This window comes from Mchenga conophoros, linkage group LG3, assembly GCF_057382185.1.
Source record: "Mchenga conophoros isolate Kocher_MC1m ecotype Shallow Benthic linkage group LG3, M_conophoros_male_GT1.1, whole genome shotgun sequence".
Classification (NCBI taxonomy): Eukaryota; Metazoa; Chordata; class Actinopteri; order Cichliformes; family Cichlidae; genus Mchenga; species Mchenga conophoros.
The window spans coordinates 1,006,405-1,032,581 of NC_140528.1; the positions used below are offsets into that span (position 1 = coordinate 1,006,405).

A 26,177-nucleotide genomic window follows, 5' to 3' on the forward strand; every position below is an offset into this window, starting at 1 on the left:
GGTTTTTCTCTGTATCTATGAAGCGCCTTGAGGGGACTTTTGTTGTGATTTGGTGCTATATAAATAAAATTGAATTGAATTTCATCTGAAAATGTTGAATTTTAGTAAAAACAATGCTCTGTAGTTTGATGCTGTCGTTACAGACAAAGTGGATGTTTAAAGCATTTGAAATGCTGTAAGTCTCCTTATCAGCTGGAAATATTAAAGCCATAAAATGACATAAAATGGATAAAAACGGATAAAAACTATTGAACAACATCAATGTTGAGCTTGTTCCAAAATTTGAATGTACATGTGTTGAAGGTGCTGCTCTTGTTGAATTGTTAAACATATTTTTCTTTCATCTGTAGAGCAACAAAACAAAAGTTTCATTTTCTTCAGCTTGAATATCGGCAGGTTCAGCAGGTCCTGAGGAAACTGTTTTCAGGATGTTGTATCCTATCCAAAAGCTTTTTGCAATTTTATATTGAGAAACATTATCCTTAACATATTTGACCGCATAAAGTATCATGGCCGTCACACTGTCATTTATATTTTTTTTAATAACTCGTGTCTTAAGTCATCCCATCATACAGGAAATAAAAAAGCCTGTGGTTCACTTTTACATCACAAAATGTTAGAAATATAAACCGTTCATAACAACCTGATAGGCTGGGAGTTTAAAATGCAAACCAATGGATGCAGAAGACGATAATGTCACAGAGCACACGGTGCCTATTATTGTGTAGACATTTAGAAATAAGAAGTCACATCTGTGGCTAAACCATTGTACACCACAACTTTAAAAATCTATAGTGTGTGAGGCTGTGTAGGTAAACGGGGACTTGCCGTTCTTGAACCTGCTGTTGTGTTGATTTTTGAGTGTTTGAACCCAGCGTGTGTCAAACCATCTGTTGGGGTTGTGGATTTGACACCTCAGCATCGTGAAAGTGGGGAAACATGTTTCTGGCTGAGCGTAAGATTTCTGCTTACAACTTGTAATCTCAGTTCTAAATTAAATTCAAAATGTTCTTTGTAAGTGTGGCTAATGTGTACTTTGACTTCTAAGGCGCACACACACACACACACACACACACAAGAACAACAACACAGAGAAGAAGAAGAGGGGGTAGTTTTACTACGCATCATAAAAAACGCAATCATTCATCTTCCAGCTGTATCTTTGTGTTCTGACTTCAGAGTCCTTGTTACTGAGCCGTACTTTGGGGGTCAGACTGTTGTGATACTGGGAGGAAAGGGTGAGGTGTGAGAGTTTAAACCATTACACACAAAACTTCAAAGACCTAAAGAGTGTGTGAGACTGCTAGCTGTGTCATTCAGCAATAAACCTATCTACAATGTATTAGTGTAACCCCCCTCAGTCTCTATGTCCGGTGCTGTATGAGTAAAACTCAGGACTCGAGATGGGTAGAGCTCAGGTGTGGTTTATTCCCCTTTTGTGGGTTTCTGCAATAACATGGGACATGAGTAACCATGGGTTTCCAGCAACAGGATTCCACCCAACACAGCAAAAGCTTCATTGCTACTAACGGATAAGCTAATGATCGTATAGTGGAACTCTCAGTTTTCTCAAAATAAATAAAAAACAAATATTGATTGAAAAATAAAATGGCAACAAAATGTATCACGGAAAATAAAATAAAAACATTACTGCATTGTGGTTTAGGTAACGAAAGAGAAATTAATTCACTTAAATGCACATTCATGTGAATATAAATAAACTTCCAGACCAAAGCCAAAATTTCCTTTCATGTACAATAGTAAATGGAACAATGCTGCCATCTACTGGGCAAAACTTAATAAGCAGTATTACAGAATTAGCCTGCAGCGCAACCAAATACATGTTTCAAATACACATACCTGCAATAACATGGGACATGAATAACCATGGGTTTCCAGCAACAGGATCCCGCCCAACTATCAAGAGAAGTTTCAAATTATTAGACTCGACAGTCTCCTCTAGCTGTTAGCCGCTAGCTCAGCGTGTCCATTTTTCCTACCGTCTAACCCATTAATTGCAAAACAAGGTCATAAGACTGAAATCTACTCTGATGCTACTGTATGGGCAGTTCATGCTGTTAATGCACTGTCATGTTAACTTCAATGAGGATTTTCAAATATGTTTTAAACTCATATTCAGTCAGGGCGGACTGAGGAAGAACTTACCACAGCAAAAGCTTCATTGCTACTAACGGATAAGCTTAGGGAAAGCCCGTTTACCAGTAGCAGACTTCCGCTGCGGATTTTCAAAATAAAAGTTTCTAAATAAACCCATGGTTGAGATCCCAAGGTTGACAGGAATTTAACAACAACAAAACCATATTCATTCTTTTACATCGTTACATTAGTAAAGAGCAACTTGGACTTCTGTCCCAATAAGCAACGGTTTAACAAATTTCACTGCAAACTATAAAAGGAATCTGGATTTAAATAGAACATAGTAGTGTTGGATTAAGTGCAGGAAGCACTAGTATAAGGTGGAACAAATCTCCTTCAACATTCACAATGACCAAAGTGAGGACTACAGGCGTTTCTCTCAGTCAGCTGATTGTGTTCAGGGTAAATGCAGCTAAACACACTGAGACTGCTCTGTGATGTTCGTGAGCTGTGGCCTTTGTCGAACTCAAGTTCAAGTTCAAGTTCAACTTTATTGTCACTTCAACCATATACAGTTTAAAAATACACAGTGAGGCGAAACAACGTTCCTCCAGGAACCAAGGTGCTACAAGACAAGTTAGTGCAAAAAAAATAATAATATATAATATATCTAGTAATAATATTGTGCAAAAGAGCATTTACAGGTTGGTGTGTGCGATGGTTTGGTGGTGTAGGTCAGTGTGTTTGCGCTTTGTGTTGGTTAGTCAGTCCAGTCTCAATGTTTTGAGGTATTTGAGTTAAGCTGAGTGATAATGTTAGTGTATGTGTGTGTGTGTGTGTGTTTATCAGTCAGTCCCTTTTTGCTGAGGAGACGGATGGCTTGTGGAAAAAAGCTGTTGCACAGTCTGGATGTGCGTGCCCGAATGCTTCGGTACCTTTTTCCAGATGGCAGGAGTGTAAAGAGTGTGTGAGAGGGGTGTGTCCGATCAGCCACAATGCTGGTGGCTTTGCGAATGCAGCGTGTGGTGTAGATGTCCTCAATAGAGGGTAGAGAGACCCCGATGATCTTCTCTGCTGTTCCCACTATCCGCTGTAGGGTCTTGCGGTCTGATATGGCACAGCTCCCAAACCAGACAGTGATGCAGCCGCTCAGGATGCTCCCGATAGTTCCTCTATAGAAGGTGGTCAGGATCGGTGGTGGAAGCCGGGCCTTTCTCAGTCTTCTCAGAAAGAAGAGACGCTGTTGGGCTTTCTTGTGCAGGGAGCTGGTGTTGAGGGACCAGCCGAGGTCCTTCTCCAGGTGGACGCCCAGGAATTTGGTGCTGTCAACGATCTCCACAGAGGAGCCGTTGATGCTCAGCGGTGAGTGGTCGCCTCGTGTCCTCCTAAAGTCAACAACCATCTCTTTTGTCTTGTCAACATTCAGAGACAGGTTGTTGTCCTTACACCAGTCCGTTAGTCTCTGCACTTCCTCTCTGTACGCTGACTCGTCGTTCTTGCTAATGAGACCCACCACGGTCGTGTCATCAGCGAATTTCAGTAATCCTAACCCCAGCTGAAACCTAAAGCCTAACCCAACGTCACATCTCCTTTCTAAATTTACTCCCCAAGTCGGGTTGAGTCCTCCCCAAGCAGGGTTGAGAGTGTAGTATTAAAGCCAAGTCGGCATTGTAGTAGCCCAAAATTCGGAAGAGAAAGAGGACAGATGTAGACCAAAAGGAAGGGTAAAGGGCAGAGGTCAAGAGAAGGGAAGAAAAGGATGATGAAAAAGGAAAAGTCAAAGGGGAAAGAGGAGAAGACTGGAAAGGAAGAAAGAAAGAAAAAAGGAAAAATGAGAGCCAAAAAGTCTGGCAGAATTGGAAAAAAGCAAACAGCTAAAAAAAGATATTACAAGAAAGCCAAAGAAAGCCAAGGAGGCGGGATCAGAGGGGAGAGTATAAATAGGAGCCTCAAACCCAGTGCTCTTCAGTATGCCCTCGCCTGAGGAAGAAGAAACAACTTCGAAACGTCGCGACAAGGGCATACTCATTTAATTTTTTCAATTTTACGTTAGTTTGTTGTTTTAGTTTGTTATTTTGGGGGATTTTATTTCATGTTTTGATTCATGTTTTATTGATTTTCCTTAAAAACTCAAATCAGAGATACATCAAAACTAAATGAAAAAACCACACAGAAAACAAATTGGGATGGAAAATACTTTATTGGAAACGAACCAAAGTAACGGACACGGACAATGAGAACCTGTAAAAAACAAATACTTACCTTTTGAAATTTAAAACAAAAACCGTACTTACCTGAAAAGAAAAAACCTGTAAAAGAAATACTTACCTTGAAAATAAAAAACAATTATGGAGGTAGAGGGATGTGAGGCTGTGGACCATCGGGGTTGATGGCCCGTGCACGCCCTGTTCCTCCTTCGGGAGGGACAGGTTCTTTTTCTTCAACCCTAACCAGCCAGTGCCTCGCTCCGGTTGGTCTTTGGGTCTCACTCCTAGTTAAAGCTCAATCTAGCATCTATGCCCTACCCCAGTCATTTAACCTAACCCTAACCAATTTGTTTATCTCAAATTACCCAACCTAAATTTGGATTTTGGCCCTATTGTATATACCCCCTGATCTAATCTGGCCCTAAATAACCTGAAATTTGGATACTTTAATTCTACTTCTTTCCTGGAAATTAAATCTTAAACCTTACCCCAGTACTGGATCTGAAGCCCGAGTAATCCTAACCCCAGCTGAAACCTAAAGCCTAACCCAACGTCACATCTCCTTTCTAAATTTACTCCCCAAGTCGGGTTGAGTCCTCCCCAAGCAGGGTTGAGAGTGTAGTATTAAAGCCAAGTCGGCATTGTAGTAGCCCAAAATTCGGAAGAGAAAGAGGACAGATGTAGACCAAAAGGAAGGGTAAAGGGCAGAGGTCAAGAGAAGGGAAGAAAAGGATGATGAAAAAGGAAAAGTCAAAGGGGAAAGAGGAGAAGACTGGAAAGGAAGAAAGAAAGAAAAAAGGAAAAATGAGAGCCAAAAAGTCTGGCAGAATTGGAAAAAAGCAAACAGCTAAAAAAAGATATTACAAGAAAGCCAAAGAAAGCCAAGGAGGCGGGATCAGAGGGGAGAGTATAAATAGGAGCCTCAAACCCAGTGCTCTTCAGTATGCCCTCGCCTGAGGAAGAAGAAACAACTTCGAAACGTCGCGACAAGGGCATACTCATTTAATTTTTTCAATTTTACGTTAGTTTGTTGTTTTAGTTTGTTATTTTGGGGGATTTTATTTCATGTTTTGATTCATGTTTTATTGATTTTCCTTAAAAACTCAAATCAGAGATACATCAAAACTAAATGAAAAAACCACACAGAAAACAAATTGGGATGGAAAATACTTTATTGGAAACGAACCAAAGTAACGGACACGGACAATGAGAACCTGTAAAAAACAAATACTTACCTTTTGAAATTTAAAACAAAAACCGTACTTACCTGAAAAGAAAAAACCTGTAAAAGAAATACTTACCTTGAAAATAAAAAACAATTATGGAGGTAGAGGGATGTGAGGCTGTGGACCATCGGGGTTGATGGCCCGTGCACGCCCTGTTCCTCCTTCGGGAGGGACAGGTTCTTTTTCTTCAACCCTAACCAGCCAGTGCCTCGCTCCGGTTGGTCTTTGGGTCTCACTCCTAGTTAAAGCTCAATCTAGCATCTATGCCCTACCCCAGTCATTTAACCTAACCCTAACCAATTTGTTTATCTCAAATTACCCAACCTAAATTTGGATTTTGGCCCTATTGTATATACCCCCTGATCTAATCTGGCCCTAAATAACCTGAAATTTGGATACTTTAATTCTACTTCTTTCCTGGAAATTAAATCTTAAACCTTACCCCAGTACTGGATCTGAAGCCCGAGTAATCCTAACCCCAGCTGAAACCTAAAGCCTAACCCAACGTCACATCTCCTTTCTAAATTTACTCCCCAAGTCGGGTTGAGTCCTCCCCAAGCAGGGTTGAGAGTGTAGTATTAAAGCCAAGTCGGCATTGTAGTAGCCCAAAATTCGGAAGAGAAAGAGGACAGATGTAGACCAAAAGGAAGGGTAAAGGGCAGAGGTCAAGAGAAGGGAAGAAAAGGATGATGAAAAAGGAAAAGTCAAAGGGGAAAGAGGAGAAGACTGGAAAGGAAGAAAGAAAGAAAAAAGGAAAAATGAGAGCCAAAAAGTCTGGCAGAATTGGAAAAAAGCAAACAGCTAAAAAAAGATATTACAAGAAAGCCAAAGAAAGCCAAGGAGGCGGGATCAGAGGGGAGAGTATAAATAGGAGCCTCAAACCCAGTGCTCTTCAGTATGCCCTCGCCTGAGGAAGAAGAAACAACTTCGAAACGTCGCGACAAGGGCATACTCATTTAATTTTTTCAATTTTACGTTAGTTTGTTGTTTTAGTTTGTTATTTTGGGGGATTTTATTTCATGTTTTGATTCATGTTTTATTGATTTTCCTTAAAAACTCAAATCAGAGATACATCAAAACTAAATGAAAAAACCACACAGAAAACAAATTGGGATGGAAAATACTTTATTGGAAACGAACCAAAGTAACGGACACGGACAATGAGAACCTGTAAAAAACAAATACTTACCTTTTGAAATTTAAAACAAAAACCGTACTTACCTGAAAAGAAAAAACCTGTAAAAGAAATACTTACCTTGAAAATAAAAAACAATTATGGAGGTAGAGGGATGTGAGGCTGTGGACCATCGGGGTTGATGGCCCGTGCACGCCCTGTTCCTCCTTCGGGAGGGACAGGTTCTTTTTCTTCAACCCTAACCCCCTAACCCTAACCCTAACCCTGAAACGGTCTAGCCTCCATTGCGCTGCCCAGGTTGCCTAGCAACCATGATACTAACAGCTAAAAACGTTTCATAAAGCTTTGTTTGACAGAAATGAAGGAGAAAATCTTTTGTTCATTTGTTTGTTTGTTTCTACATGAGCTTTGATCATTCTCTGTAAGATGAAGCTCAGCTATTGAACGGCATATATTTTAAAGTAAAGGCTTTAAAACCAAGTTAGTACAAACGTCGCTAATGTCACATAACTTTCCCGACATGTGGCCAACAGTAATGTTTTAATGTTCTTCGTTATTGAACATTTGCACATAAGTGACATAATATTCAGTACTTACTTAAAGTTTACTCTTCGGGCGCCCCTCAGCCGCAGTTTTTTTCGGCAAAATTATCCACACCCACTGCCGCGCTATGCATTCTGGGATATGTTGGGCCACGAAGTCTACACTGCCACATCCTTAAAATTCAGGGAAATGAAGGACGCATTTGAGGGCCGCATTTCGAGCAGCCTTTGAATTGGGACAGCCTTTGTCGCGTCGCTGTGATGTAATCGGCCTTAAAATACGGCCTTTAAGGCTGCAGACCCTGAATTGGGATACAGCCAGAGACTAAATACACATGAGGGATGATCAGGGGAAGTGGCCACACATGGGAGCACAGCTGACACACATGAACCTAAAGACAGGACAGGAGAAGTGAAACTAAATACACTGGCATTGAATACAGACTTTCAAAGTAAAACAGGAAACATGGAGACCTGAACTAACCATAACCACGCAGACATGATTCATGACAGGTAGACGCACGAACCAGGGAGACTGAGTACAGGGGGAGATGACATAAACAACTAAGAAGCAAAGGACTAAACAGCAATCTAGAAATTAACTAGATGAATTAAACCCTTATGAAAAGGACACTGAGGGAACAGTTTACCCTGCCCGGGATAGGGTTACCGGGGCCCCGCCCTGGAGCCAGGCCCGGGGAGGGTGCCCGAGGGCGAGCGTCTGGTGGCCGGGCCTTAGTCCATGGGGCCCGGCCGGGCACAGCCCGAAGAGGAGACATGGGCCCATCCTCCCGCAGGCCCACCACCCGCAGGAGGCGCCATAGGGGTCGGGTGCATTGTGTGCCGGGTGGCGGCCAGGAGCGGAGGCCCTGGAGGACTGACCCCCGGCTGCCAAGACTAGCAATAGGGACATGGAATGTCACCTCTCTGGTGGGGAAGGAGCCTGAGTTAGTGCGTGAGGTTGAGAGGTACCGGCTAGATATAGTCGCGCTCACCTCTGCACATGGCTTGGGCTCTGGAACCAGTCTCCTGGAGAGGGGCTGGACTCTGTCTCAGTCTGGAGTTGCCCCTGGTGAGAGGCGGCGGGCTGGGGTGGGTATCCTAATATCCCCTCGGCTTGCTGCCGGTACGTTGGGGTTTTTCCCGGTGGACGAGAGGGTTTGTTCCCTGCGCCTTAGGGTCGGGGAACGGGTCCTGACTGTCATCTGCGCTTATGCGCCGAGTGGCAGTTCAGAGTACCCAGCCTTCTTAGAGTCCCTGGGGGGGGGGGGGGGGTGCTGGAGGGTGCTCCACCTGGAGACTCTGTTGTCCTGCTGGGAGACTTCAATGCTCACGTGGGTAACGACAGCGAGACCTGGAGGGGCGTGATTGGGAGGAACGGCCTCCCTGATCTGAACCCGAGCGGTGCTCTGTTAATGGACTTCTGTGCTAATCACAGTTTGGCCATAACGAACACCCTGTTCGAACATAAGAGTGTCCATAAGTGCACGTGGCACCAGGACGCTCTAGGCCGTAGGTCGATGATCGATTTTGTAATCGTATCAGCAGATCTGCGACCATATGTTCTGGACACTCGGGTAAAGAGAGGGGCTGAGCTGTCAACTGATCACCACCTGGTGGTGAGTTGGATCAGGTGGCGGGGGAAGACGCTGGACAGACCTGGTGCACCTAAACGCGTAGTGAGGGTGTGCTGGGAACGTCTAGCAGAGGCCCCAGTCCGCGACATCTTCAACGCACACCTCCAGCAGAGCTTCAACAGCATTCCGAGGGAGACTGGGGACATTGAGTCCGAATGGACCATGTTCAGCGTCTCCATTGCCGAAGCTGCTGCATTGAGCTGCGGCCGCAAGGTGGTTGGTGCCTGCCGTGGTGGTAATCCCCGAACCAAATGGTGGACACCAGAGGTGAAGGGAGCCACCAGGCTGAAGAAGGAGTCCTATCGGGCTTGGTTAGCCTGTGGGACTCCGGAGGCAGCCGACAGGTATCGACAGGCCAAGCGGAATGTGGCTCGGGCAGTGGCTGAAGCAAAAACTCGGGTGTGGGAGGAGTTCGGAGAGGCCATGGAAAAAGACTTTCGGACTGCCTCGAAGAGATTCTGGCAAACCGTCAGACGTCTCATGAGGGGAAAGCGGTGCTCTACCTGCACTGTGTATAGTGCTGGCGGAGCGCTGCTGACGTCGACTGAGAAAATTGTCAGGCGGTGGAAGGAATACTTCGAGGACCTCCTTAATCCCACTGACACGTCTTCCGAGGAGGAAGCAGAATCTGGGGATGAGGGGAATGACCCGCCAATTTCCGGGGGCGAGGTCACTGAGGCAGTTAAACAACTCCTTGGTGGCAGAGCCCCTGGTGTTGATGAGGTCCGCCCCGAGTTCCTGAAGGCTCTGGACGTTGTAGGGCTGTCCTGGTTGACACGCCTCTGCAATGTTGCGTGGAGATCAGGGGCAGTACCTGTGGACTGGCAGACCGGGGTGGTGGTCCCCATCTTTAAGAAAGGGGACCGGAGGGTGTGTTCCAACTACAGGGGGATCACACTCCTCAGCCTCCCTGGGAAAGTCTATGCCAGGGTGCTGGAAAGGAGAGTTCGTCCGTTAGTCGAACCTCGGATACAGGAGGAACAATGCGGTTTTCGTCCTGGTTGCGGAACACTAGACCAGCTCTTTATCCTCTCCAGGATACTTGAGGGTGCATGGGAGTTTGCCCAACCAGTCTACATGTGTTTTGTGGACTTGGAGAAGGCATTCGACCGTGTCCCTCGGGGTGTTCTGTGGGAGGTGTTGTGGGAATATGGGGTGTCTGGCCCATTGCTACGGGCCATTCGATCCCTATACAACCGTTGCAAGAGCTTGGTTTGCATTGCCGGCAATAAGTCGGACTCGTTCCCGGTGGGTGATGGGCTCTGCCAGGGCTGCCCTTTGTCTCCGGTTCTGTTCATAATTTTTATGGACAGGATTTCTAGGCGCAGCCAAGTGGCGGAGGGCTTTCGCTTTGGTGGCCTCAGAATCTCATCTCTGATTTTTGCAGATGATGTGGTTCTGTTGGCTTCATCGGGTGAGGGCCTCCAGCTCGCACTGGAACGGTTCGCAGCCGAGTGTGAAGCAGCGGGAATGAGGATCAGCACCTCCAAATCTGAGGCCATGGTTCTCAGCCGGAAAAGGGTGGAGTGCCCACTCCGGGTCGGGGATGAGTTCCTGCCCCAAGTGGAGGAGTTCAAGTATCTCGGGGTCTTGTTCGCGAGTGATGGGAGAAGGGAGCCGGAGATCGACAGACGGATTGGGGCTGCAGCTGCAGTAATGCAGACGCTGCACCGGTCCGTCGTGGTGAAGAGGGAGCTGAGTGTAAAAGCAAAGCTCTCAATTTACCGGTCGATCTACGTCCCTACCCTCACCTATGGCCACGAGCTGTGGGTAGTGACCGAAAGAACGAGATCGCGGATACAAGCGGCAGAAATGAGCTTCCTCCGAAGGGTGGCTTGCCTCTCCCTTAGAGATAGGGTGAGAAGTTCGGCCATCCGGGAGGGGCTCAGAGTAGAGCATCTGCTGCTCCACATCGAAAGGAGCCAGCTGAGGTGGTTCGGGCATCTGACAAGGATGCCCCCTGGGCGCCTCCTGGGCAAGGTGTTCCAGGCATGTCCCACCGGGAGGAGGCCCCGGGGCAGACCCAGGACACGCTGGAGAGATTATATCTCTCGGCTGGCCTGGGAACGCCTTGGTATTCCCCCGGATAAGCTGGAGGAGGTGGCTGGGGAGAGGGAGGTCTGGGCCTCTTTGCTTAGGCTGCTGCCCCCGCGACCCGGCCCCGGACAAAGCGGTTGAAGATGGATGGATTAAACTAGGGCACAAATGGATACCAAAGATATATAAAAAACTCAAACACTGGGTCACACGACCCAGCACCATGACAATTATGTAGTTTGTTGTGTGAAATCCCAGAAATACACCTTAGACAAAGTGAATCTGTGAACTAAGGTGTAGGTCTGTTAGGTTATGTTGTGCTGATCCTCGGGTTGGGGGATTTGTGTTCATACTGGAGTGCAAAATTAAAACCAATTAAAACCAACCAAACAGCGAGAGCATACATTGATGTGACACCACAGCCATGCTATCATTCAAACACTGATAACAGCATAAATCGAATTAAATCGGGACTTGATGAGACCTGAGTATCACTAGAAATATTATAAACAGTCATCTCCGTACCACAGCTTGCTATCAGTAAACACCGACAGCATTCATTGATAGCATAGCACATCCAAGTTAGCAGCAGAGATGGGCAGTAATGCGTAACGCGTTATTACCGTTACTTTCCCGTAGGAACGCTGCGTTACTGCGTTATTAAAACTGTGATTTTTTTTGCGAGAATGTCTCATGACAGTGACGTAAGCGAGTGCGCCGTTGGTGGCAACAGCTGTGTGCAGATCAACAATGGATCACATATCGAGTGCAGAGAGAGTATGAGCGTGCAGCGTTTAAAGCGTGGAAGTACTGACCTTACTTTGAGTTTGATTCCATAAAAAGTGACAAAAACATTAGTGTCCATCGTGCGTGGGAAGAAAACGTCTTTTTACAGGGAAAAAAACCCCTAAACAAGCACCGAGTAGCTACGACGTAATGGGAAACTCACTGAGAAACTCGCGGATTCTTCCACTGACCGCGGCACACCTGCACCAGGGTAACCCTCCGCCTACCGCAGTCCTGCTTTAAAGGTGAAAATAGAGCAACAGGACCGCTGAGTCTTTGACTTTATTTATTTTCTGCTGTGTTTTACTTGCATCTATTTGAAAGACTGAGTGTAAACACAAAAAATATTTTATTTTATGTGCTGGAATGTGTAGAAAATAGGTTTAAATGTTAAACTCATTTCTTCCAGTCAGAGAATGTTGCAGATAATTAAATTTTTGCTTGATGCATAAAGTTAAAAAATTAAAACTAATACAACAAGTTTTAAAAAGAGACTTTTCCATTTGATTACATTTTGTATGATGGATTATGTAGAAAAAGTAGAATTGGGCTGAAAGATCTATCACTTTATCACCTCTTCAGGTTGTAAATCATGTTTTTAAAAAGTAACTAAGTAACTAAGTAATTAATTACTTTTGAAAATAAGTAATCAGTAAAGTAACAGGATTACTTTTTTGGGGAAGTAGTCAGTAATTAGTTATTGATTACTTTTTTCAAGTAACTTGTCCAACACTGGTTAGCAGTGTATAAATGGATGATTTAGCATATATTAGCACAGGTATCAATAAAGGACTACCGTATTAAATACGTTTACTAACCTCAGGCAGACGGACAGGCGCTCTGCAGGTGGGATTGAGCGCCTGTAATTGGTGTCTAGGCGGGCGATTCTGGGACTGATGCGGGAAAGCAGGTCCTCAAAATGGCCGAGTGAGAGACGGTGATAGCGCTGGAATCGGCCGTCATCCAGGCGCAGCTCCTGGAGCAAATGGTGAAACTCACCAAACTGCTCACACCTCTGGAGGACCTGATGGACCCAGGTACGGCGAGGACGTCTTTTACGCCGCTGCTCTGCTCTCCACAGTAAATAGAGAAGGGAGACTCTCTCTTCAAGCGCTAGCTCGACAGCTGCCATCTTGCAAAGATACCGTCTGGCACAACTTCCTCCCACATTCCTCCCACATTTCCGGTTCACGATATTTTGACGCGCGATGGATTTTTCTTGGACACGCGTAGAGGTGCGAATGTGCACGCGTCACATTAGGGCCGTTTGGAGCGTTTTGTTCGTGTCCATCGCGTTCGGTGTGAACACACCGTTAGGTTTTGTTTTGTGTTTCCCATTATTGCATAATGTGGTAATATACTCCAGACTGTGGTGTATAAAGAGGGACAGTGTTGATATGGGTAGCACTGTGGCCTCACAGCACTTCAAACCCTTGACGTGTCAGGTCAGGCATCCATAGAATAAAACCTGCACACATGCAGCTATGGCACATTCCTAAGTTAAACTATCTCAAAGCCAGCATGACTGCAATGGTGCCCTAAAGCTTCCAGTAAACACTCCTATTTAGATCACACTTCCCAAACTGAAAGTTCATGTTGATGAACCAGTAAGACTAGCAGGTACGGTAATACATGCCTTTGCCTCTATTCCCAGGGACTATCAGGAATTCAAAAATAGACCTCCTTACTAAACTATGCTGTCCTTTGTTATTTGTATTGTCTGGTGAGCCAGCTTAGAGGTGTTTTTTTTTCTTGTTACACATGAGCCTACTTTTGTTGTTGACAGCTTTACTTCCTCATTTTTGAATCATCCACCTGCAACTGTTTTCTGTGTATAAATAAAAATGAGAATTACAAGAAAAAAGTGGATCAATTGTAATGAACAGATAACTAAATAAATAGTTTTTAAGAAATAAAATGAACATTTAAACTCTGTTTCTCCATTTACTGATTTATATCTTATCTTTTATGTAATCATTTTAAGCACAGCTTGTGGTTTTATCAGGTTGCACCCAAGGATGCTTTATTTAGAAAAACTCGTTTAAAAAAAAACAACTGTTTCCTGGTTTGTCTGATGTATCACTGAGTCTTTTGTCACTTGAAATTTCTCATCTATTCATACATAATCTTCTTTCATGCATGTCTTGCTTACTGAGAATTGAACAAGAAAGTTCTCCTTAGTCAGGAGCCAAAGAAATAGACTTTGGTCAAAAAAGCTATTGTTAATAGCAAAACTCTGTGATTGACCCAGCCAGCCTTTTTGTTTTCAGGAGCGAGCCAAGCACCTGAGGAAGACCCCTAGAGGGGTCCAAACATTGTGCAGACGTCACACTATTTTTCGCTTGTAAAAAAAACAAACAAAAGAAAAAAAAGAGAAATGTATGTTTTTTCTGTTTTTTCTTTCCATTCTATAGTATTAGTTTGCATTTGATTATGACATAGTTTGGAGTTATTAGAAATTTTATTGTCATTTATATAACAAAAGCCAAACCAAAAAATAACCCCTATCAAAATACATACAGTTCACAATAACTAAAGAATTAAATAAACAATCACTCACTGAAGGCGAAAAGATAAGATTATAAGTGGGATAGTAACAAAAGTAGCTGGGATAGTAGAAGGAAGGCTTTGGGCAAGTTTCTCCATGAAAGAGCTAAAGGTGCTCTGGTTAGAACTCTGATATCTCCCATTAAAGAAATAGTTGCTCCAACAAGGTTCTTCAAGTTGGAGAAGAGTGTTCTGGAAGATAGCGTAAGCCCCGCTAGCTGTTTCCCAGCAGACCCCAAGCAGCTGTGAAAGAGGGCGGCTGGGTGACGGTGAGGAGGAAGCATAGTCCTAAACAGAAGCCCCAGGTACACCACCAACCCGTTCATGTGTCTAACCGTTTTTCCCCACTCGGCGACACACTCGAGTCAAACTCTGGTAATTGGTGATTCTGTTCTCAGACATGTGAAGCTAGAGACACCGGCAACCATAGTCAAATGTCTTCCAGGGGCCAGAGAAGCCGACATTGAAGGAAATTTAAAACTGCTGGCTATGGGTAAATGTAAATTTAGTAAAATCATAATTAATGTCGGTACACCCGGTTACGCCAATCGGAGGTCACTAAAATCAATATTGAATTGGTGTGTAACTTTGCCAAAACAATGTGGGACTCGGTAGTTTTCTCTGGTCCCCTCCCCAATCAGACCAGGAGTGACATGTTTAGCCGCATGTTCTCCTTAAATTGCTGGCTGTCTGAGTGGTGTCCCAGAAACGATGTGGGCTTCATAGATAATTGGCAAACCTTCTGGAGGAAACCTGGTCTTGTTAGGAGAGACGGCATCCATCCCACTTTGGATGGAGCAGCTCTCATTTCTAGAAACATGGACAAATTTATTAAACCCCCCAAAATATGACTATCCAGAGTTGGGACCAGGAAGCAGAGTTGCAGTCTTACACGCCTCTCTGCAGCTTCTCTCCTCCTGCTACCCCCCCAAAACCCATCTCCATAGAGACTGTGTCAGCTTCCAAAAAGACAAAAAACAAACTAAAAACCAGCAACAAACAACTTAAACATAAACAATCACAAAGAAAGAACAATACAGTATCCACATCTGAACCAAAGAGTAAAACAGTGAAATGTGGATTATTAAACATTAGGTCTCTCTCCTCCAAGTCTCTGTTAGTACATGACTTAATAATTGATCAACAAATTGATTTACTCTGCCTTACAGAAACCTGGTTGCAGCAGGATGATTATGTTAGTTTAAATGAATCAACACCCCGAGTCATTATAACTACCAGAAACCTCGAAGCACAGGCCGAGGGGGCGGTGTGGCAGCAATTTTTCACACCAGCCTATTAATTAATGAAAGACCCAGACAGACTTTAATTCATTTGAAAGTCTGATGCTTAGCCTCGTCCACGCCAGCTGTAATTCAATTCAATTCAATTTTATTTATATAGCGCCAAATCACAATAAAAGTCGCCTCAAGGCGCTTTATATTGTACAGTAGATCGCACAATAATAGATACAGAGAAAAACCCAGCAATCATATGACCCCCTATGAGCAAGCACTTTGGCGACAGTGGGAAGGAAAAACTCCCTTTTAACAGGAAGAAAACTGGGGTGAGAGAAGGAAGACAGGATAAAGACATGCTGTGGAAGAGAGACAGAGATTAATAACAGATATGATTCAATGCAGAGAGGTCTGTTAACACATAGTGAGTGAGAAAGGTGACTGGAAAGGAAAAACTCAATGCATCATGGGAATCCCCCGGCAGCCTACGTCTATTGCAGCATAACTAAGGGAGGATTCAGGCTCACCTGGTCCAGCCCTAACTATATGCTTTAGCAAAAAGGCAAGTTTGAAGCCTAATCTTGAAAGTAAAGATAGTGTCTGTCTCCCGAATCCAAACTGGAAGCTGGTTCGACAGAAGAGGGGCCTGAAAACTGAAGGCTCTGCCTCCCATTCTACTTTTAAATACTCTAGGAACAACAAGTAGGCCTGCAGAGTGAGAGTGAAGTGCTCTAATAGGGTGATATGGTACTACAAGGTCATTAAGATAAGATGGGGCCTGATTATTTAAGACCTTGTATGTGAGGAGCAGGATTTTGAATTCTGGATTTAACAGGAAGCCAATGAAGGGAAGCCAAAACAGGAGAAATCTGCTCTCTCTTTCTAGTCCCTGTCAGGACTCTTGCTGCAGCATTTTGGATTAGCTGAAGGCTTTTCAGTGAGTTTTTTGGACATCCTGATAATAATGAATTACAGTCGTCCAGCCTGGAAGTAATAAATGCATGAACTAGTTTTTCAGCGTCACTCTGAGACAGGATATTTCTAATTTTAGAGATGTTGCACAAATGGAAGAAAGCAGTCTTACATATTTGTTTAATATGTGCATTCAAGGACATATCCTGGTCAAAAATGACTCCAAGGTTCCTCACAGCGTTACTGGAGGCCAAGGTAATGCCATCCAGAGTAAGAATCTGCTTAGATACCATATTTCTAAGATTTTCAGGGCCGAGCACAATAACGTCAGTTTTATCTGAATTAAGAAGCAGAAAGTTAGCGGCCATCCAGGTCTTTATGTCTTTAAGACATTCCTGCAGTTTAACTCATTGGTGTGTGTTATCTGGCTTCATGGACAGATAGAGCTGGGTTTAATCTGCATAGCAGTGAAAATGCATGCTATGTCTTCTAATGATGCTGCCTAAGGGAAGCATGTATAATGTAAACAGAATTGGTCCTAGCACTGAACCCTATGGAACTCCATAATTGACCTCAGTGTCTCCTGAAGTCCTTCTGAATATTTGAACATGACAGTTTCCATGTGAAGTATTCCTAGCTCCTTAGTTCTTTAGTATTTTCTAAGTTCCAGTTCTTAGGTTTTGTTTTGTGTTTCCCATTGTCATGGATCGCTGTGTGGCAGGCAGGATGAGGACCCAATCGCAAAACTCACAGACACAGGGGATGAACTCAAAAAGCAGCTTTATTGCTGACAAAGGAAGACAGGAAATACAAAACTAAACTGGGAAAAACTAACATAAAGCTCACCAAGGAACACAGGGGAATCACACACAGCATGAGGGAGAACGCGACACAGAACTGAGGGAGACGCAGACATAAATACACAGAGGGTTAACGAGGGAAGTGGGAGCACGCGGGGAACACAGGTGACACTGATAATCATAACAAGACACGGCAGGAGTGAACACAACACTAACGGGAGACGGGCAAAGTAAAACAGGAAGTACAGAGGTTCAGACAGGAGGAGAGAGAGCACGGGGAGAACACAGACCTAACGGGCTGGGGAAAACATAGAATGAAACACAAGGAGGGGAGACGAGGGCTCACAGATACATAGAGGGGCACACAGGGAATAAAAGTCACAAGGGGAAAACACATAAGGAACAAAATACAAAAATACATGGAAACTAAGAATACTGGGCCAACATGGCCCAGGACCATGACACCCATTATTGCATAATGTGGTAATATACTCCAGACTGTGGTGTATAAAGATGGACAGTGTTGATATGGGTAGCACTGTGGCCCCACAGCACTTCAAACCCTTGACGTGTCAGGTCAGGCATCCATAGAATAAAACCTGCACACATGCAGCTGTGGCACATTCCTAAGTTAAACTGTGCTGAAAGATCTGATGAGTTCTTTAAGTCCCTATCTCAAAGCCAGCATGACTGCGATGGTGCCCTAAAGCTTCCAGTAAACACTCCCATTTAGATCACACTTCCCAAACTGAAAGTTCATGTTGATGAACCAGTAAGACTAGCAGGTACAGTAACTTGTCCCTTTCCTTCTTTCCTTTCCCAGACACTAGCAGGAATTCAAAAAAACCTCTGTTTCCACATGAAAAGAATCTTCTAAGTGGATCAATTGTGGTTACAAGGGTGGCTGTAGCTCAGGTGGTAGAGCAGATCAGCTATTGATTGGAAGGTTGGTGGTTCGATCCTTGGTTTCCCAAGGATGAACTGCAGTGCAAATATTGTTGGGCCAAACACTAACCCCAAGTTGCCCTACGATGCGTTCATCGGAGTGTAAATGTGTGTGAATATTATTTGTTTACACTTGAGTTTAGAAGTGCTTGTGTGAGTGGGTGAATGTGGCATGTTGTATACAGCGCTTTGAGTACACCAGGAGAGTAGAAAAGCGTTGTATATAAATTAGTCCATCAACCAAAGTGATACAGAGAAAGAAAAAGTTTTTTAATAGATAAAATGAACATTTAAACATTCTTTCTCCATTTATTGATTTATATCTTTTATGAAATTGTTTTAAGCACAGCCTTTTTCAGGTTGCACACAAGGAAGCTGCATTTACAAGAACTAATCTTAAAAACCTGTTTCCTGGTTTCCATTGTTTTAAGCACAGCCTTTTTCAGGTTGCACACAAGGAAGCTGCATTTACAAGAACTAATCTTAAAAACCTGTTTCCTGGTTTCTCACGTAGCACTGAGTCTTTTGTCACTTGAAATTTCTCATCAATTCATACATAATCTTCTTTCATGTGTGTCTTGCTTACTGAGAATTGATAGAGACAGTTCTCCTTACTCAGGAGCCGAGGTATTAAAAATAGTCAAAAAGCTATTTTTAATACCTCGATCTACACAAAATATTAAACTCTAACTATTATATAAGACATCGCAGCAAGCCACAACAAATCACTCATAGTTTGCCATTTGTCTAATGTTACAGGATTTTAAAATGATTATTAATTAATTTATGGCACATTCATCCCAGAAGGTCTGATGAATTGTTTGGTTTTCCTTCTCTAGCGCCTTACTTCATATCTTTGTTCATTCAGACCACATATTCAGTGTTTGCATTTTATGTGAGTATTTCCTTAATGTGATGCTTGACTGAATTTCAGAAGGAAGAACTTTATTTTGTAAGCTAGCAATGAAATGTTTTACAAACTGAGGCAAAGGTGCATATTGAGTACATGTGAGGAAATAAAATGTTGTTGTTATTGACTATTTTGCCCAAAGGTAATTATGTTGTTAAAAGAATTTCATTCCAGTCTGATTGAAATTTAATTTCCATCAGCATTTCTTTGGGCTTTGCAACTTTTAATTGCAATTATTTAATGCTCTGAATGTTTACGTCAGCCTCAAAAAATGTTTGCAATGTCCTTGATTGAAGTTTCCTTCCTGGAAATTTGTTGCTGCTTTAGTGTTTTGGCATCAGCAAAAAGAAACTAATGGATTGATAACTAAAAAGACAGCCCTGAAACCTCAGCCACACCCTGTGTGAGCTATCTATAAAGATGGAGCAGCCGAACACCTGCTGCATCCAGCAAACACCTGGTACAACAGGTAAGCCTCCTCATATCATCTCCCTGCATGCTGAATCCTCTACGTAGGGAAATCCCAGATATCTGATTCCCTTTATGTGGATGTTGTCTGCTCAGCATTTTCATTGGGAGAAAAGTTAACATCCAGATGAACAGAATCAGCTGTTGGGTTGCCCGTATCCCACTTATTTGCCTTTCTATTCCAGCAGTTACATTCATTGAAGTTCTTTTTAAACAGTGCTGTTCAGATTGTGACTGTAGGTTAACTGCAGAGGACCAACATCATGACTCCAGCCTTTTTCTTCTCCGTCTGCCTGTCAATGACAGCCGTTTGTCTGGTAAGCTTGACTCTTCCAGCAAAGGCATTAAATGTTGTTCAACACTGCCGGCTGTTCTGTGAAAGTAATTCTAACCGTGTCTGCTTAACAGACATGGCTGCTTGTTATGAGCGTTTAAGCGTGACACAGTTGAAGTTTTTTCACATAATAGTTTTTGTTTGCCAACAATAACATTTGTCAGTGTGATTTCAAATGTGATTAAGAGTAAGTTGAAAATGTCTTGTTTTTTATTGCAGAGGGCTGCTGTCATTAGAAATATAACTGGTGCGTTCAGTGATGAAATACTTCCAACATATTGAGGTGTTTTTAATATAAGAGCTTAAAGTTAATCTGCTGGTTGCCTCTTGTATCCACAGATGAGTCTCTGGGTGCCCCAGCGATCATTGAAAAAGTCAATGCTAACTCAAGTAAGTGAAGATTTACAAAATAAAACTCTTTTTTGTTAACATATAAATTCTGGATGAAAATGAAAGATCCCTGAGAACTGACATGTTAACATACAGTAAACTCCCAACAGACACAATGATCAATCAGCCTTTTGGTCATTTACTGGCTTGTCTTAGTCAGCAGTTTTATTTGTGTTATTATCAAACATTGTAATTGTGCGATCAATAAAGTAAATGCTGTAAGCATTTACCTCTTTGTTTTGACATAACTGAGCAAATGGCAGCCCAAGTATCGAGCATTTAACCACTCTCTGTTTGTTGTTCTGCAGCAAAAGTGTTGGTTCATGGTGACATTGTGCCCACTGCTACCAGGAATGCTGTTCCATGCACAGCCACTGGCTGCAAGTGGCCTAAAACGGGACGCTTTGTCTATGTACCTGTCTCCATTGGCACTGAATACAGTAAGCAGTACAAACTTTAACCATTAAACACAGACTTTATGAAAAGGAGAGATGGATAAAAATAGTTAAATAAAACCCATTATTATATAAATATATATAATATATATTTCAAGTGGTTTCCAAAAATACTGCTTTGTTAACTATGCTGTTTTATTGTGGGATTAACTAAAAAGCATTTAAACTGAAAAGTCATATTTGTATAAGTATGCTGAATTGATATCATACACAGATGCACACAATTTTCAAATTATGTTTTCATTTAATGTCACTTTCTCAATTTTTCTATTTCAAGACAGACAGACAGACAGACAGACAGATAGATAGATAGATAGATAGATAGATAGATAGATAGATAGATAGATAGATAGATAGATAGATAGATAGATAGATAGATAGATAGATAGATTTTGGCGGCCCTGTCATTCCGATGGGAACTCAGAGATCCTCGAAGCAGCACAGATTGTAAATACTGTTTATGCTGCCAAGTTGAAATGGCTGAAACATATTGAAGATCCTGAATACTGAAGAAGCTCCTCATCAGACTCATATTTGAATCTGCAGGCAGCCAAGAGCGCAACGTCATCATCAATGCCCTAGTCACCTTCCACGCTTCCACCTGCATCCGGTTTGTCTGGCGTACAAGCGACAGAGATTTCCTTCACTTCTTCTCTGGACAAGGGTGAGAATGCACTTGCTGTACTTAGACTGTACTTGTATTTATATGGCAGGACAGGACTGATACACCCACACCCTCTAAACCCTTCAAAAATGCAATTCTGAAAATGATTGCATTACAAATATTCTGTATGTGTCATCAAAACAGGTTCTTGAAGGACCATTCTGCATTGACCTTGTACTGTAAAATGTCCAGTTTTATTTTTGTTTGCTACTAGATGAAATGTATACTGTTGCATAGGAGTGTAAAGAGCATTTTATTCATCTGCTCTTAATTATTTCACATACTATTTGGTCCACTAGTTCCAAAACTAGAGACTGGCACCTTGTAAGGCGAGAAGATGAATCTGGTGGGTTATTAGATGATTAAGGGACGACAGATGTTTAAAAAGCTTCTGAGATTGATTGACCGCTATCTGTTTATTTACTTTAGTTGATAATGGATATGTGTGTTTTTTATTTTAAAATATTATTTAAGATATTAAAGTACAAAAGCTAAAGTGTGGTTCGAGCAGTGTCTATAGAGCCACAGTGTCAAAGTCGGTCACATGATTACTGTCATTGCTTTTCTTGGTACTTTAGCCTTAGCATGACTAGCTGAAGGAGGAGGATGCACAGTGCTAGGCTATAGAACAGTCCATCTATTTTTTAAGCGATGTCATTGTGTCTATCAGGTGTTATTCATACCTGGGCCGTCAGAATGGAGGACAGCTAGTCTCCCTGCAGAGAAATGGTTGCTTGTTTCAGTCGACGGTGCAACATGAGGTTCTTCATGCTCTGGGCTTCCACCACGAGCAGGTCCGCTCTGACAGAGATCTGCATGTGAGGATCCTTACCGGGAACATCATCACAGGTCAGCTGAACTACCCAAAACGTTGGTTACAGTTAACTTAGTACACAATGGGACATCCTCCTGTTTCACAGCAGTGTACATATTACAAGTAATCTGTGCTTTTCCAAACTCAGCACATAAAACACTGCAGTTCAAGCGAGCACTGCATAGAAGATTTTGTTTGTATTTCTTTAGTCCCAAGACTATCAAACAAATGACCACAGAAGAGATTAGCTAGCATTTCGATCTATACATCGTCAAAGAGCTGAGACTGAAGACGGATTTTGAAGTGGAAGCATATAAAAACATGTAATATTTTCTGGAAATCTCTGTTTAGGACAAGAGCACAACTTTGTGAAAGTGCAGACCAACAATTTGGGGACTCCCTATGACTTCAACTCTGTCATGCACTATGGCAGGTGAGTTGCTGTGTGAGATGGACTTTGTAAGGTTCTATATTTCCTTACATGTTTTGCATTTTCTGCAAGAAAATGTAATCCAGACTAACAAAAACATGCACACACTCAGTGGGGAATGGATTTTTAATGTTAAATACTTTATGGGCCCATTTTCTCCTCTGTTTTCCTAATATAACCGCGTATGTGTGTTTGTGTGCTGTTGTTTGTTCTTTTAGACTCGCCTTCTCCAAGAATGGGCAGCCAACCATTGTTGCCAGGTCCAATCCTAATCTTAATTTTGGAAATGCTTTCCAAATGAGTGCCAATGACATCGCCCGTGTAAACAGGCTTTATGGATGCTGTGAGTATTAAGACACACCCACAAAAAAGAAATTTGCTATCTTTTTGTTCGAAGCAAGTACTGATCGGAGTTGATTTTTTTTCCTAACCAGAAATTCAGCAAGAACCTTCAACTTTGCATCCAGACTCTTCAGATGCCCAAACACCAGCATTACACCAAGGGATTGGATCCACTATACTTAAAAATGATAAAAGAAACATAAAATGTGCTGCAAATATCACATTTAGAGAGTTGAAGTTCTGGGTCTTTGTTTTACGAGCTAAACGGCAGGCTTATATACCAGAGGGTGATGGTGTTAACTCGCTTTCTGTTGAGGTTTTCTCCCCTTTTGTTAGACTATAAACTATCATTAATGGATTTCTCAATCTGTGCAGTTTGATAATTAACTTTGTAACTGTAAATGATGCAGACATAGAACCAAACCTTGCGACTGCGACATGTCTCAAAACTTTTTGTTTGGCAAAACAGCAAAGTGAAAAAATATGTGAACAAAACAAAAAGTCAAGTCTTTCATGGAATGATCATGACTGTTGTCCTATACATGACCAACATGTATCAACAAGATATAGTGTGTAGATATAGTCCAGTGTCACAAGTGTAAGAAGAAGAATCTTTCTTCTGATATTTTAAAAATTGATTTTTCTGACAATGTCTTCTAATTTTTCTTGCTTTTGTTTTTCGAGGGGTTTTATCTTTGGTTTGTTGTCTCTTTCTGTAAGAAGTGCTATCAAATAAAATTCCATATTTCAAGCAACAGGGGGCAGTATTGTTTCATTATTATATTTTAAGTTATTTTAGAAATATGTGTTTTGCTTAAAGTTGGACAGAATGTTACAGGTGCCTTTTTTAATGTGCAACAAATGTAACAAATGCACAAATACTACTACATAAATACATGTTCTGCATTTAAAATCCTACCAAACATCAGAAAACTGAAACCAGAGAGTGGATCATGTCTCTCAAGATTAGAGTGCTACTTCTTCTTGTGTAGGGTGGAGTCAGTTCAGTGCAAGTGTTTAGATTGAGAAGATTAAAACCCCCACAGACTTGAATATTCCCACCACCATCATGATGCATCACATAGTAATCTGATCAGCCATTTAGTTTCTGCTGATGTGTTTCTTCATAACTGTTGTTAAAAACTGTTATGAAACCTCAGTCATGCACACGCCTGAACAATGATCCGGCATTTGTTGCTGTAATTGTTTGTACTATCATGCTGCCTGTCTGACTAAATAACTATAGACGGAGCAAGCTGTCAAGCATGTTCAAAGGTGATGTTTAAGGAGCTGCTGGCTGCCAGCTTAGCTTTTCTCCCTGTTTGCTGGTCTGATGATAAGTGAGGTAGGGTTGGGCCATATCATACAGTTCACGGTAATACCGGTATAATGTTGGGCAACGATAAGAAAATGAAATATCGTGATAGAATATGGGTCGGAGCATTTCGACTATCGTAGGCGGAGCCTCGCGGAGTGATACGTACTGTGCTTCAACATAATGTTACCGTATTGTATGTGTATGACCTCTTTTTAAGTTTAGTGGATATTATACATGGTTATGCTGAGGATATGTCGGCCAGTTTCCACTGGAAATGCCTTTTGGTTAAACTGTCAGCGAGGAATTTGCACTGTTACGTTTATATATAACTTTAAGCACATAAAAAAGCTGCTTGTTTAAGTGAAAATACATTGATGGGGTTTTTTGCACTAATAAAGTTGTGGAGTTGTAAAGTATTTTGTCTAGTGTCATTTATATCGTCGGTTATATCGTTATTGCAAATTTTCAAATGTATATCGTGCTAAATATTTTTGGCCCTGCTCTAGTGAGAGGCATGGTTTCATCTGGCCTGATGGTTTGACCATAACAAAGGTTTAGACATTGAGGACACTTGGGGAACAAAAAGAATGAGCAGTGATAAATCTTGGAACAACGTTCAGCCGCAGTCTAAAAACATATTGCCAGAGCTTTGGTTCTCCAAGTTGCTTTGTGACCTACCTTCACTATGGTTCCTTCATTACATGCCATGTGTGACTCATGTCATATCCATTGTTAGAGATGCCAATCTGTTTTGTGTTGGGGTGTTATATCTGCTCTCAGTTCTAGTGCTCTCTGCTAGTGTGACAGAGGCTTCCCTCTATGAGAGCGAGGACACAAAGAGCTGGTTGCTTTCCTAAACACCTTAGTCCTGTCTAGATACATGCGTAATGCTCCAACAGGACAACGTGAATTAAGCCAACACTGGCTCTTATCAGCAAATGGCTTTGGATCAAAAGCTTCCATGCTTCCAATGCAGCTCACTCAGTTTTGAGTGACAGAGTCTTTAAGTCAATACACTAAGGTCTCAAAAGGCACCTCTGAGAGCCCCTTATAACCTGTGGGAAAATCCCAGGAGGAATCAGCAGGCTAAGAGAAGGCCTCAGTGTGCAAGTCCCTTTCATTAACCTACTAATAAGAGAATGCTGGCAAGTTGGTGGGATGGCAGTCATGTCTTGTTTGATGGTAAATGGTAAATGGACTGGTTCTTATATAGTGTTTTTCTACTCTTCTGAGAACTCAAGCGCTTTATACAACAAAAAAACAAACTAAAAACCAGCAAAACAATGACTTACATATAAAAAATCACAAAGAAAGAACAATACAGTTTCCACATCTGAACCAAAGAGTAAAACAGTGAAATGTGGATTATTATTTTTTTTGTGTGTCCCGTTTGGATCTTTAGCCATCAGAATTGTTGTCTTAAGGCCAAGAAAGATGCCAAGCGGATTTATTTTACCAAGTGGATCATAATGGCCTTGCCATATTGGTCCATTTCATTGACCTTTATTATAATTATGAATTTATTTTATTTTCAGTTGCTACAAACGGGACAGACATGACTGGGGGATAGGACAGGGAGAAAGAATGAAATGTGGATTATTAAATATTAGGTCTCTCTCCTCCAAGTCTCTGTTAGCTCATGACTTAATGATTGATCAACAAATTAATTTACTCTGCCTTATAGAAAAAAAGGCCCTCAGATCAGAAGTACCTGACTCCGTGGTATAATTCTCAAACACGTACCCTAAAGCAGATGACTCGTAAGCTGGAGAGGAAATGGCGTGTCACAAATCTAGAGGATCATCATTTAGCCTGGAGAAATAGTTTGCTGCTTTATAAGAAAGCCCTCCGCAAAGCCAGAACATCTTACTATTCATCACTGATTGAAGAAAATAAGAACAACCCCAGGTTTCTCTTCAGCTCTGTAGCCAGGCTGACAAACAGTC

At 42.3% G+C, this 26,177-nt stretch overlaps 1 protein-coding gene across 1 annotated transcript; it reads left to right on the forward strand.

The window, feature by feature from the left end:
* Nucleotides 1-19,447: 19,447 nt before the first annotated feature.
* Nucleotides 19,448-23,682, forward strand: LOC146576932 (hatching enzyme 1.2-like). The gene is made up of 10 exons (XM_085251245.1): nt 19,448-19,485; nt 19,702-19,801; nt 20,038-20,065; nt 20,158-20,208; nt 20,517-20,648; nt 21,210-21,327; nt 21,998-22,176; nt 22,493-22,574; nt 22,790-22,914; nt 23,006-23,682. Coding segments are annotated over exons 2-10 (771 nt in total). The 5' UTR covers nt 19,448-19,485; nt 19,702-19,747; the 3' UTR covers nt 23,008-23,682.
* Nucleotides 23,683-26,177: the final 2,495 nt, after the last annotated feature.

Bases quoted from the DNA above. Each gene is read 5' to 3' on its own strand.
- LOC146576932 (XM_085251245.1), top strand. From the start codon at position 19,748: ATGACTCCAGCCTTTTTCTTCTCCGTCTGCCTGTCAATGACAGCCGTT. The intron at 19,802-20,037 runs GTAAGCTTGACT...TTTTTATTGCAG, and splicing joins CAATGACAGCCGTTTGTCTG to AGGGCTGCTGTCATTAGAAA. The intron at 20,209-20,516 runs GTAAGTGAAGAT...GTTGTTCTGCAG, and splicing joins AAAAGTCAATGCTAACTCAA to CAAAAGTGTTGGTTCATGGT.